The sequence below is a fragment of the Bidens hawaiensis genome, unplaced genomic scaffold (genome assembly GCF_021521415.1).
Source record: "Bidens hawaiensis isolate Kalapana, Puna unplaced genomic scaffold, B.hawaiensis_p1.1 tig00040207_1, whole genome shotgun sequence".
Lineage (NCBI taxonomy): Eukaryota > Viridiplantae > Streptophyta > Magnoliopsida > Asterales > Asteraceae > Bidens > Bidens hawaiensis.
The window spans coordinates 84,590-96,390 of record NW_027497104.1 but is presented as its reverse complement, the minus strand read 5'-3'; the positions used below and the strand labels follow the sequence as shown (position 1 = coordinate 96,390).

At 33.4% G+C, this 11,801-nt stretch overlaps 1 protein-coding gene across 1 annotated transcript; it reads left to right on the top strand.

Moving 5' to 3' along the window:
* Positions 1-4,024: 4,024 nt before the first annotated feature.
* On the top strand, positions 4,025-11,280 carry LOC143591956 (hyperosmolality-gated Ca2+ permeable channel 1.5-like). Its single transcript, XM_077071999.1, has 11 exons — positions 4,025-4,360; positions 4,529-4,675; positions 5,119-5,254; positions 5,346-5,447; positions 5,527-5,649; positions 5,750-5,830; positions 6,330-6,670; positions 7,630-7,875; positions 9,457-9,781; positions 10,639-10,872; positions 10,964-11,280. The coding sequence occupies exons 1-11, from the start codon at positions 4,047-4,049 to the stop codon at positions 11,231-11,233; spliced, it is 2,319 nt and encodes a 772-aa protein (XP_076928114.1). The 5' UTR covers positions 4,025-4,046; the 3' UTR covers positions 11,234-11,280.
* Positions 11,281-11,801: the final 521 nt, after the last annotated feature.

Genomic DNA, 11,801 nt, shown 5'->3' with positions numbered 1-11,801 from the left:
GGCCTCATAACAAAGTCGATTGGTAGGTTTTTGCTTTCGGAATCTATGATGAATTCAATGATGTTGATGGTGCCGTGTATTTCGTTTCAAAACACACACAAAAAATGGTGAAAAGAAAAGAACCGGAAACATGATAAAGTTGAAAATGAAAATTTGTAAAGCTCATAATAACCTAGATAGATTCATGTATAAAAAGTGAAAATACATGAAAAATGTGAATTTTAAGTAAGAAAAAAATCACTAAAAGGTTAAAGAAAAAAAGTTAAATAAGTTGTTATAATTTTTTTTAACTAAAAAATCTAAAAACAATAATTGTCGTATTAATTGTTTATTGGATTACATCAAAACAGAAGGCAAGCGGGCAACAAGCTGCGCCGCTACCCCTTTTTGAATCGCAAAACCCAATCTTTTAAAAACTATATTTGCTGATCTTGGAGTCATAACATTACTATGCATGACCCGCTGAACACGGGTAAGTAGTTCCACAGCTTCAGACGCGAGGAAACCAAAAGTGTCAAAAGCCTATTCTAGTAATAAATACATTAATTAGCTTTAAGTACAAACTAAGAAAATGATATAAACGTGTACGCTTGGTAGTTATGATTTATGAGATGGATCCATAACTACTTAACCTTTTACATTTATCACATATTTCTCATATATTAATTAGAAGAATTCTTCCCTTACAAAATCACTAGGTGTTTGGGATTGTTTATTTTCACCAACTTATAACTTATTAACTTTTTAAAAAATAATAAAGTGTTTGGAATTGCTTATATTGTGAGAGGAAATGTTCGTAATCATAAGTTACAATGCTGTAACTTATTAACTTAATAAAAAATTATAAGTAGGTAAATAAAGAATCCCAAACACCCCCTCAATTTACTTTTAATTTACTTTTTCACACAACAAAGAATTCCTTTTCGTGTTCAAATTGTTTTTCTACTCATTCCCTTTTCAAAGTGTGAAAGAAAGAAAGACCTTACATTTACGCTTTTACCTCTTAACTTTTTTTTTTAAACATATCAATTTTCTTTATTTAGATGTGTCAAAAATTGGGTTCCAATATGTAGAAACATAGATATTACATCAATATAGCAGGTAGGCGGGCAACAAGCTGCGCCCCCACCCCTTTCTGAATTGCAAACCCTAACCTGCTAAAGACATACCCCTGCCCCTTTGGAGTCGACACATTGCTATGCACAACCTGTTGGACCCTGGTTAGAAAACGGATAGCTTCCGGTGCCAAGGAGTCAAATGTATCAAAAGCCAGAGGGACAAAAACATGTTGGTTCTCTTCGCAGGCTTTAGCATGTTTCTCCACCTTCTTCGTTTCAGCCCTTTTCATTGCTTGCCCAGCTACAAACCCATTATCCCTCAAACCAGCTAAGGGAGATACCCCTGTGAGGTCAACACAAGCGTGTTTTCCCCCGGCCCAACCAAAGACGAGCAAATCTGCCGGTCGTAGAGTGGATCTCCCTTCCGTGGGGTCTGTAAGGAAGTTTACGGGGGCTTCCTTTTTAGCTGATATCCCAGCTCGCCTTAAGATGTCCCAAAGAACGTCCCGCACCCAATCATGTCGGTATTTGAACCCAGGCATCTCCTTGCAATGAACCGCATGCTCTCCGAATTTATCCAGGCAGGCCTTACGGCAGATCGGACATGTTTCGTCTTCTGGGTACATTGGGACCATCAAACGGTACTTAAGAATGGCCCTATACTCGACCGCAGACATGCTTTGGCCCAAGCCATCAATCGGGATAACGGTCAGAAAATCTTGGGCATGAGGACCTTGTAAGCATTCAAAAACCGCCTTCTGTCGGGGGGACAATCCAAAAACTTCTCCCAGGCTCTGAGCGATTTTTCTTATCTAAAATTTATTTCCTTATAATCAATAAATCCAATAGTTAAAAAAATTATATGCACAGTTCTAATCTATAATTATTTTTTTAGCATATATAGATGCTTGTCCTTAGAAGTTGATCTAGTGGAAAGAGTCATGTCCATCCAAAGTAGAGACTTAAGTTCACTTCTCACTGTAACCAATTCGAAGGCATCTGGTTAGGGGCGTAGGCAGCTTATGGGGAACGGGTTCGGCAAAACCTATACAAATTTCTTTTTAGTGTTATATATTCATGTATTTTGACATTGAATCCGTAGAAATTTTAACATCGAACTCGTAGAAAACCTAAACTTAAATGATAGACAATCTGTTGTTCATCCATTGAAATTTTCCGAACCCGTGAGAAATAATTCTTGGCTATGCCACTGCATCTGGGTGAAGCAACGAATCATGGCGTTAATCCCGAGTTCGAACCCGACACAGGGCAAGGGTTTACGGATTCCAATTATCAGACGTAAGAGTAAGTTTACACATGAGATTCTCCGACGTTAAAAAAAGATATTTGTTTTTCCCATTTAAATAAGACATGTCACACAAAGAGACACATTAAAAAATAGCCGTTACACGATCCAACGCCTTTACAACTTTCAAAACGCAAACTAAAAAACATTAATTCATTTTATTCATTCATCAAAACCCTCATTTCTTCATACTCTTTATACTACTGCTTCAAATCGAACTACAATCCTCTACTTTTGCACTGATCGGAGTGCAATTTCCTCAAATTCAGTAGCCTAATTGCACGTATTTGCAATTTCCCCCAATTTTTTACTCATCGATTTCAATTTGCTCGATTTAGACTCGTTAATAGTCCAATTGAACTAGATTCTGTAGAGTTTGTAGTTCACTGATTGTAATTGATACGTTTTGTAACGAGTTTAGCTGCTGATGTTAAATTAGGTTTTGGTGTAATGAGTTGTAATGAAATATAGGTTTTGACGGTTTGATAGAAGCTAATATGTTTATCGAGTACTGATCAGAGTGTGTTGGAAGCGAATTAGTGCGTATCGATGATTTTCCCCAATTTTTGTTAGTATGATTAGTAGTTGATTTGAATTTGTGTGATTTAGATTCGTTTGATCGATATTGTCGATATATCACCAATATATCGGTTATCGGTTCCTTGGTAAAATATCGGTCATAATATCAGTCTCGATATTATTGACGATATTGACCGATATTTGATATTTGACCGATATATCACTGATTGAAATTGATTAGCTGAATGAAAAATATGTTACGTTTTGTAACGGGGCTGCTGATGTTAAGTTAGGTTTTGGTGTAATGTGTTATAATGAAATAGAAGCTAATCTGTTTATGGAATACTAATAGGAGTGCGATTTTAGTAGATTCGGAAGCAAATTAGCACGTGTCTATGATTTTCCCCAATTTTCGTATGTGTATTATTAGTAGTTGATTTGAATTTGTGTGATTTAGATTCGTTTGATTGGTTGAATGTATTAGGTTTCGTAGGTTTTTTTTAATGTTTATGTATTATTAGTAGGTGTTAAATAAGGCTTTTGTATAATGTGTTTTAATGAAATTTAACTTATGCAGGTGTTGACGGCTTAATAGAAGTTTATCTGTATCAAGCACTGATTGGAGTGCGATTTTCGCCGATTCTGAAGCGAGTTAGTAAGTATTAAGTTTTTTTTTTCAATTTATTTGTTTAATTATCGTTACTCATCAATGTGAATTTGTTTGAATGTTTAATTGACTTTCAGTGAGTGTAAGTGATTGGTAGAACTAGAAATGCGATACGTTATGCAACGTATTTAGCTAGTGTTTATGTATCATTAGTAGATGTTAAATTAGCTAGTGTTTATCTATCACTAGGTGTTTGAAATTTAATATGTAATTCTTCATAGTTATATACGTATCTACAAAATGTTTTAAAATTTATATATAATTTTTCAAATACTCTAAAAATCTTTTTGACAAATGTTTTACATATTTTGACCAAAATTTGACCAATTTTGACTGATTTTGACCGATTTTAACCGAAATTTGAATGATTTGGGCTGATTTGGACCAGCTTTGACTGGCTACCAATTTTTGTGTCTGTTTAGCTCAAATCGAATGGGCATGCGTTCTAACGAAATCAACCTTTTGCAGGTGTTGACGGTTTACTAGAAGCAAAGCTATGGCTTCAAGTTCTGAGATAGGGCTTGCAGCGGCCTTAAATATCCTCACTGCATTTGCGTTTTTAGTAGCATTTGCTATTCTTCGGATTCAGCCTTTGAACGATAGGGTTTATTTTCCAAAGTGGTATTTGAAGGGATTAAGGAACAATCCGCTTCAGTCTGGTGCGTTTGTGCAGAAGTTTGTAAACTTGGATTTTAGGTCATACTTAAGGTTTCTGAACTGGATGCCTGCTGCCCTGCACATGCCTGAGCCTGAACTTATTGACCATGCTGGATTGGACTCTGTTGTTTACTTGAGAATTTACTTGACAGGGTTTGTTATGATCTTCATATTCTTTCTGTTTTATTTAATGTTATACTGTATATTTTACCATTTCATCATATGCAATATTAGATTCACTGACTTTGTGATAAAAGTTTGTATTCAGCCATAATGATGTTTTATTTTCCTAACATGTTCTTGATTATTTTTGTGTAACAGACTCAAAATATTTGTTCCAATTGCATGCCTTGCTTTCACTGTCATGGTGCCAGTGAATTGGACTAACCGGACTTTGGAGCAGTCTAAATTAACATACACAGAGATAGACAAGCTTTCGATATCCAACGTTCCCATGGGATCAAACAGGTATTTACTTTAAAAGTTATTTAGGATGTGTTTGGAATTCCTTATTAAAACAGCTTATATGCTTATTGTTTTTTTGTAAGCCAATAATAATAATAATAACAATAACAATAATAATAATAATAATAATAATAATAATAATCACATTTCAGTGTGTTGATGAAGCAAAAGCGCATTTATTTTAGGCTGAAAATAAGTTGTTTGCAATAACAATTTAAGATTGTTTATTTCAACCGATTAATCTTGGTATATTTAAATTACAAGTTCACTATCAAAATGAAAGAAACTGTTTATAAGAAGCTGATATAGCTGATTATATCAGCTTCTGCTTAAAAGCATAAGTTTTTTAGTTATCAATCCCAAGCACCAGTTAATTTATGATTTCATAATAAAGATTTTGTCTTCTTTTTGATTGAGCATATCTCAATTGTATACATTGTTCTCAGGTTTTGGACTCATTTAGTCATGGCTTACACTTTCACCTTCTGGACATGCTATATATTAAAAAGAGAGTATGAAATAATTGCATCCATGAGGTTGCATTTTATTACTTCAGAACAACGGCGGCCTGATCAGTTTACTGTAAGATTATGTTTTTTGCTTCTAAATTAGTGTTGTAACTAATTTTGTAACTAATTTTATTAACGTTGTAAGTTTGTAACTAATTTTGTAGGTACTTGTGAGAAATGTGCCACCGGACCCTGATGAGACAGTCAATGAACTTGTGGAGCACTTTTTTCTTGTTAACCATCCAGAGCATTATTTATCTCATCAGGTTCTATCTATAGCAATGATGTCAATATTACATTAACGTGTTATTAAATCTATATCTTATAGATAAATCTTAATTACAGGTTGTTTACAATGCAAATTCACTATCCAAGTTGGTAAATGAGAAGAAAACAAAGCAGAATTGGCTCGACTATTATCAACTGAAGTATAATAGAAATAACCAGTCAAAAAGACCGTCAGTGAAGGTTATTAATATTAATCTGAGATTGATAATATATCGAAATATGTTTTAGATATAAAAGATTAATGTTTTTTTGTTTTGTTTTTGTTTTATCAACGGAGCAGACCGGATATCTTGGCCTGTGCGGAAAGAGTGTGGATGCTATCGATTATTATCAATCTGAGATTGATAAACTATCGGAAGAAGTAAGTAGCAACAATTAATTTTTTTAAAGCTCGAGCTCGGCCCGTTGACTATTTGTTAATTAATTTTTATTTAATTATAATTATTATATATCTATTTCAATTATATTTATATTTATATAACATAAAATATATTATTTAGTTACTTTTTCATAACAACATATATATTATAAAATTGATAAGCTCGCAAGCCAGCTCGAGCTCGACAAGTGAAGCTCGGGCTCAGGCTCAGGTCAGGCTCGTTTATTAAACGAACTTTACTTTATGATCAAACTCGGGCTCGTTTAGGCTCAGCTTGATCGCGCTTTATCATGAGCCGATCTCGAGTAGCTTGACTCGTTTGCACCCCTAGTCTTCTCTACTGCTACAAGTTTTGAATTATTTTACTCTTTTTTTAACATATTCACATACTTCACATGTAAATTCGTAAAACGTGTAACAGACACATTAAATGAAGAATCATGTTCATATAATTTAATCCCTTTTACTTTTTAATTGTTAGATATGTAAAGAGAGGGAGAAGATAACAACAAGCTCCAAATATGTGATGCCAGCTGCATTTGTTTCGTTTAAAACACGTTGGGGTGCTGCTGTTTGTGCACAAACAGAACAATCAAGAAACCCAACTATTTGGTTAACCGAGTGGGCCCCAGAACCCCGTGATGTTTATTGGGACAATCTTGCAATTCCATTTGTTTCACTCACAGTTAGAAGACTTATAATTGCAGTTGCTTTTTTCGTCCTTACATTCTTCTTCATGATCCCAATAGCATTTGTACAGTCACTTGCTAATATTGATGGGATTGTGAAAGTAGCTCCATTCATGCGGGGAATTATGCAAGTGTAAGCTGTTTTCTTCATTTAAATGTTAGATTTAAAAAACAAATACAAATAAGATAGTTATTAAGTGTAGTCCTAAGGGCTATTGCTAGCAAAAACCCTTTATAGATGAACCGAAAGAACACAAACGATTGAATATGAACAATTAAACGAGCGGGGTTTTCTTGTTCGTGTTCGTTTATGTTCGTTTGTTAAATCATATTAACGAAGGGTTCACGAACATAATGAAATGACATGATTGAACATAAATGAATGAAAATATGAAAAACCCTTTATAGATGAACCGAAAGAACACAAACGATTGAATATGAACAATTAAACGAGCGGGGTTTTCTTGTTCGTGTTCGTTTATGTTCGTTTGTTAAATCATATTAACGAAGGGTTCACGAACATAATGAAATGACATGATTGAACATAAATGAATGAAAATATGAAAAACCCTTTATAGATGAACCGAAAGAACACAAACGATTGAATATGAACAGTTAAACGAGTGGGGTTTTCTTGTTCGTGTTCGTTTATGTTCGTTTGTTAATCGTATTAACGAAGGGTTCACGAACATAAATGAAATGACATGATTGAACATAACTGAATGAAAATAACCGAGCAAACAGCAATTAAAATTAAACGTGAACATCAATCTGTGGCCCTAAAAGAATAAAAAGTAAATCAAAAAATAGCTAGACTAATTGTAGTGAGTCTAAAAAATTTAACGGGTGTATAAACGAACACAGAAACATAAATGAATGAACGAAGAAAAAATTATTTTCATTTTCGTTTGTTTAATAAATAAACGAACATTAAAAAACTTCCTGCTGAACATTCGGTTTGTTTACCGGCATAGGTTAAATGAAAGGGTAGATAAGTAAGTTTGTTTACCTTGAGATTATTAGTTTTGTGTGTTGTCAGAAGCATAAAATTGACATATAGTTTTTATTGATTAACTTTATGTTTTCCTGCAGGAAATTTATAACATCTTTTGTACAAGGAGTTCTTCCAGGAATTGCTTTGAAGATTTTTCTCATCATTCTACCTTCAATCTTGATGATGATGTCTAAATTTGAAGGGTTTACTTCAATATCTGCTTTAGAGAGGAGATCTGCAACAAGATATTATATTTTCCAGTTTATAAATGTTTTTCTTGGAAGCATAATTACTGGGACTGCATTTCAACAGCTAAATAACTTCGTCCACCAGTCTGCAAACGAGTAAGATTTTTCATCCGACCACTAATTGTATCAAAATGCTCTGCTTTTTGAAACATGTGTTCTGTTGTTTAGAAATTTCTCATGTAGATGGTGAATATTTGACCATTAAGTAGAACTGATGTTTTTATCTGAATCTAATAGAAGTCTAGAATCTATTTCTCTAAGATAATTGACAATCTTGTTATTAAGTCAAAAGTTATGTTCATGGAACGGTGTTGATTTGAGTCAAGGTCTGTAAATGTTTGAGTCAAAAGTTATTTTCCAGTTTATAAATGTTTTTCTTGGAAGCATAATTACTGGGACTGCATTTCAACAGCTAAATAACTTCGTCCACCAGTCTGCAAACGAGTAAGATTTTTCATCCGACCACTAATTGTATCAAAATGCTCTGCTTTTTGAAACATGTGTTCTGTTGTTTAGAAATTTCTCATGTAGATGGTGAATATTTGACCATTAAGTAGAACTGATGTTTTTATCTGAATCTAATAGAAGTCTAGAATCTATTTCTCTAAGATAATTGACAATCTTGTTATTAAGTCAAAAGTTATGTTCATGGAACGGTGTTGATTTGAGTCAAGGTCTGTAAATGTTTGAGTCAAAAGTTATTTTCCAGTTTATAAATGTTTTTCTTGGAAGCATAATTACTGGGACTGCATTTCAACAGCTAAATAACTTCGTCCACCAGTCTGCAAACGAGTAAGATTTTTCATCCGACCACTAATTGTATCAAAATGCTCTGCTTTTTGAAACATGTGTTCTGTTGTTTAGAAATTTCTCATGTAGATGGTGAATATTTGACCATTAAGTAGAACTGATGTTTTTATCTGAATCTAATAGAAGTCTAGAATCTATTTCTCTAAGATAATTGACAATCTTGTTATTAAGTCAAAAGTTATGTTCATGGAACGGTGTTGATTTGAGTCAAGGTCTGTAAATGAACCAAATGCTTAGTGAACGGTTTGACGGAAAGTTCGGATGCGTTTTTTTATTTAATAAATAAAGGAGCATGAACCATTTTTTTGTTCATTTAATCAAATGAACGAACATGAATATGTTAGTCTCGTCCGTTCATTTATGTTCATGAACCTTTAGTGTTTTAGGTCTGTTATGGTTTAGTCTAGTTTATGAAATTAAGGAAATAAAGATCACTGTTTAGTGAAGTTTTGTTAATTTTTTTAGATCAGTAAATTGATTTTCAGTTTACTTCTACCTGGTGCTTGATCAGTTATGTTTGTTCGTCTATGTTCAGTCATGATCGTTCGTTTATACTATTAATGAACGAACATAAGCTAACATGTTAATTTCCTTAACGAACGAACACGTGCAAGAAAACCACATTCATTCAATCGTTTGTGTTTGATCTCTTGTTCGGATAAAGTTAAATGAAAACCACATTCATTCAATTGTTCGTGTTCGATCTTTTGTTCGGATAAAGTTAAATGAACGAACACAAACAAGCTTTGTTTGTGTTCGTTTAATCGTTCGATTCGTTCACAAACAAATCATCAACATAATCGAGTCACTGTTGATATATTTACATTAATAGATGGCTAATTTTTGAATATTTTTATACATCTACAGGATCCCAGTGACAATAGGAGCATCTATACCCATGAAAGCAACTTTCTTTATAACCTATATTATGGTAGATGGATGGGCTGGCGTTGCAGGGGAGATATTAAGAATAAAACCGCTAATATTTTATCACTTAAAGAACTTCTTTTTAGTAAAAACAGAAAAAGACAGAGAAGAAGCAATGGATCCTGGTGGTTTGTCTTTTAACACGGGTGAACCGCAAATCCAGCTGTACTTTTTACTTGGGCTCGTTTATGCTGTCGTCACCCCGATTCTGCTTCCTTTTATTGTCGTGTTCTTTGGACTGGCTTATGTCTTTTACCGTCATCAGGTAATAACTTTTTCATAAATTTGGTTCTTATACACATGGCAAAACAGTTGGGGTAATTTGGTAAAAAGGGATTTGGGGTCAAATGGGCACTTTTTGGTAACGGTTGAAGCGGGTCAGGTCGGGTTGAACAGAAACGTTTTTTTGTCTAGTTCTATTTGTTATGCATAATCAGTATGCTGAATATGATTACCAAAACTATATTCCGGCCTATTAACGAATTTAATGAACACGAACAAGGCAAGTTTGTGTTCGTTCATTTAACTTTAACTGAACAAACGATTGAACACGAACAGTTAAAACAAGCGGGGTTCTCTTGTTCGTATTTGTTCGTTAAGAAAATGAGCGTGTTCGTGATCATTTATGTTTGTCCATTAATGGTATAAATGAACGGTTCACGAATACAAACGAACGAACATAACTTAATTGGCTGAATGTAGATGAACTAAATAAAAATAAAAGCTAACAAATATAATAATTAAACCAGACTTATATGAATGGGTAGAAAATGGATATATAAGCGAACTAACTTGAACAAATGTAAACGAAGGAAAATAAACTACTTTAAACGTGTTTAACTAAATGAACACGAATTTTTGTTCATGTCATCTGTTTACTAAATGTTTGGTTCGTTTACAAGCCTAACTATATTTTTAACAACTTTATAATGGGTTGGTAAAATGGGTCTGGGTTTTGGTCAAATGGGCATTTTTTGGTAAGGGCTAAAAGCCTGAAACGGATCTGGTTGACCCGAAACACTGTCACCCCCTTAACATTCTTATTTTTTAAATATTTAAATTTGATATTTTGTTTGGATGTATATACTGACTGTAAGTTTTATTTTTTTTTCTTCCGTGTAGATTATAAATGTGTATAATCAGCAATATGAGAGCGCAGGAGCATTTTGGCCAGATGTTCATGGGCGTATCATAACCGCACTAATCGTTTCACAGTTACTTTTAATGGGTTTGCTTAGCACAAAAGAAGCCACTCAGTCAACCCCATTGCTCATTGTACTCCCGGTTTTGACCATTTGGTTTCATCTATTCTGCAAGGGCCGGTATGAACCAGCTTTTGTTAGGTACCCTTTACAGGTGAGTTGACTCGTCATTTACTTACAAGTTACAAACGTATTGATTTAAGTTGTGTTTAATATTAAATAGCCTAAATTCTTTATGTTTACAGGAGGCTATGATGAAAGATACACTCGAACGTGCACGCGAGCCATGTTTAAACGTTAAGGATTATTTAGAAAACGCGTATGTTCACCCGGTGTTTAATAATGAGAACAAATGGGATGGGAGTGATGATGGTGTTAGTGATGAAGAGTGGCCCAAAGAACCTACTTTGGTCGCTACAAAACGTTCGTCGAGAACAACCACACTGGCCAGAAGTCAACGGAGCGAGTCAACCCGAACGCTGTTGTGTGTTACCGACGAGAGATCTTGTCCCTAAGATGAATTTTTGATTTTATATATGTGTATATAAATGTTGAAAGTGTTTTTGGCATTTAGAAGATGGAGTTTGTTTTGGCTTGCTTGTTCTTGATGGAATCACCTTTGATTCCATTTATAATATAATGAAGAGTATTAATCAATATTAATTAATAATCTTATCTACTTTGATTAAATGTAGCATTATTCTCTAAGATCATATATTAAACTTATTATATACATAATTAAATATCAATGTAAGTTTTATTGTTCGAAAGTACTTAAATATGTTTTTAAATCATGTAAGAAGGGGCAATTTTATAGAATAGAATAGTAACCAAGTTACTTAACTTTAAAAAATGTTTTTATTAAGTCACTCAACATTCATATTTTATTAAATTAAAGGTTTTAACTTGTTTTTTTAAGTCTTTTTCTTTTTCGTTTCACATAGGAAATTTTTTATATATTTTTTTTATGTTGACGTTGAGTGACGGCGTGAATTTTATTTTTTATTTTAAATTTTAATATAGTTAACGTTTTTTTAAATTATTTAAATTTAACTACATATATTGCAAATTCCGACTCCCACA

Coding starts and splice junctions, on each gene's coding strand:
- LOC143591956 (XM_077071999.1), top strand. CDS start 4,047: ATGGCTTCAAGTTCTGAGATAGGGCTTGCAGCGGCCTTAAATATCCTC. Junction 5,255..5,345: donor GGCGGCCTGATCAGTTTACT/GTAAGATTATGT, acceptor CTAATTTTGTAG/GTACTTGTGAGAAATGTGCC. Junction 7,876..9,456: donor GTCCACCAGTCTGCAAACGA/GTAAGATTTTTC, acceptor ATACATCTACAG/GATCCCAGTGACAATAGGAG.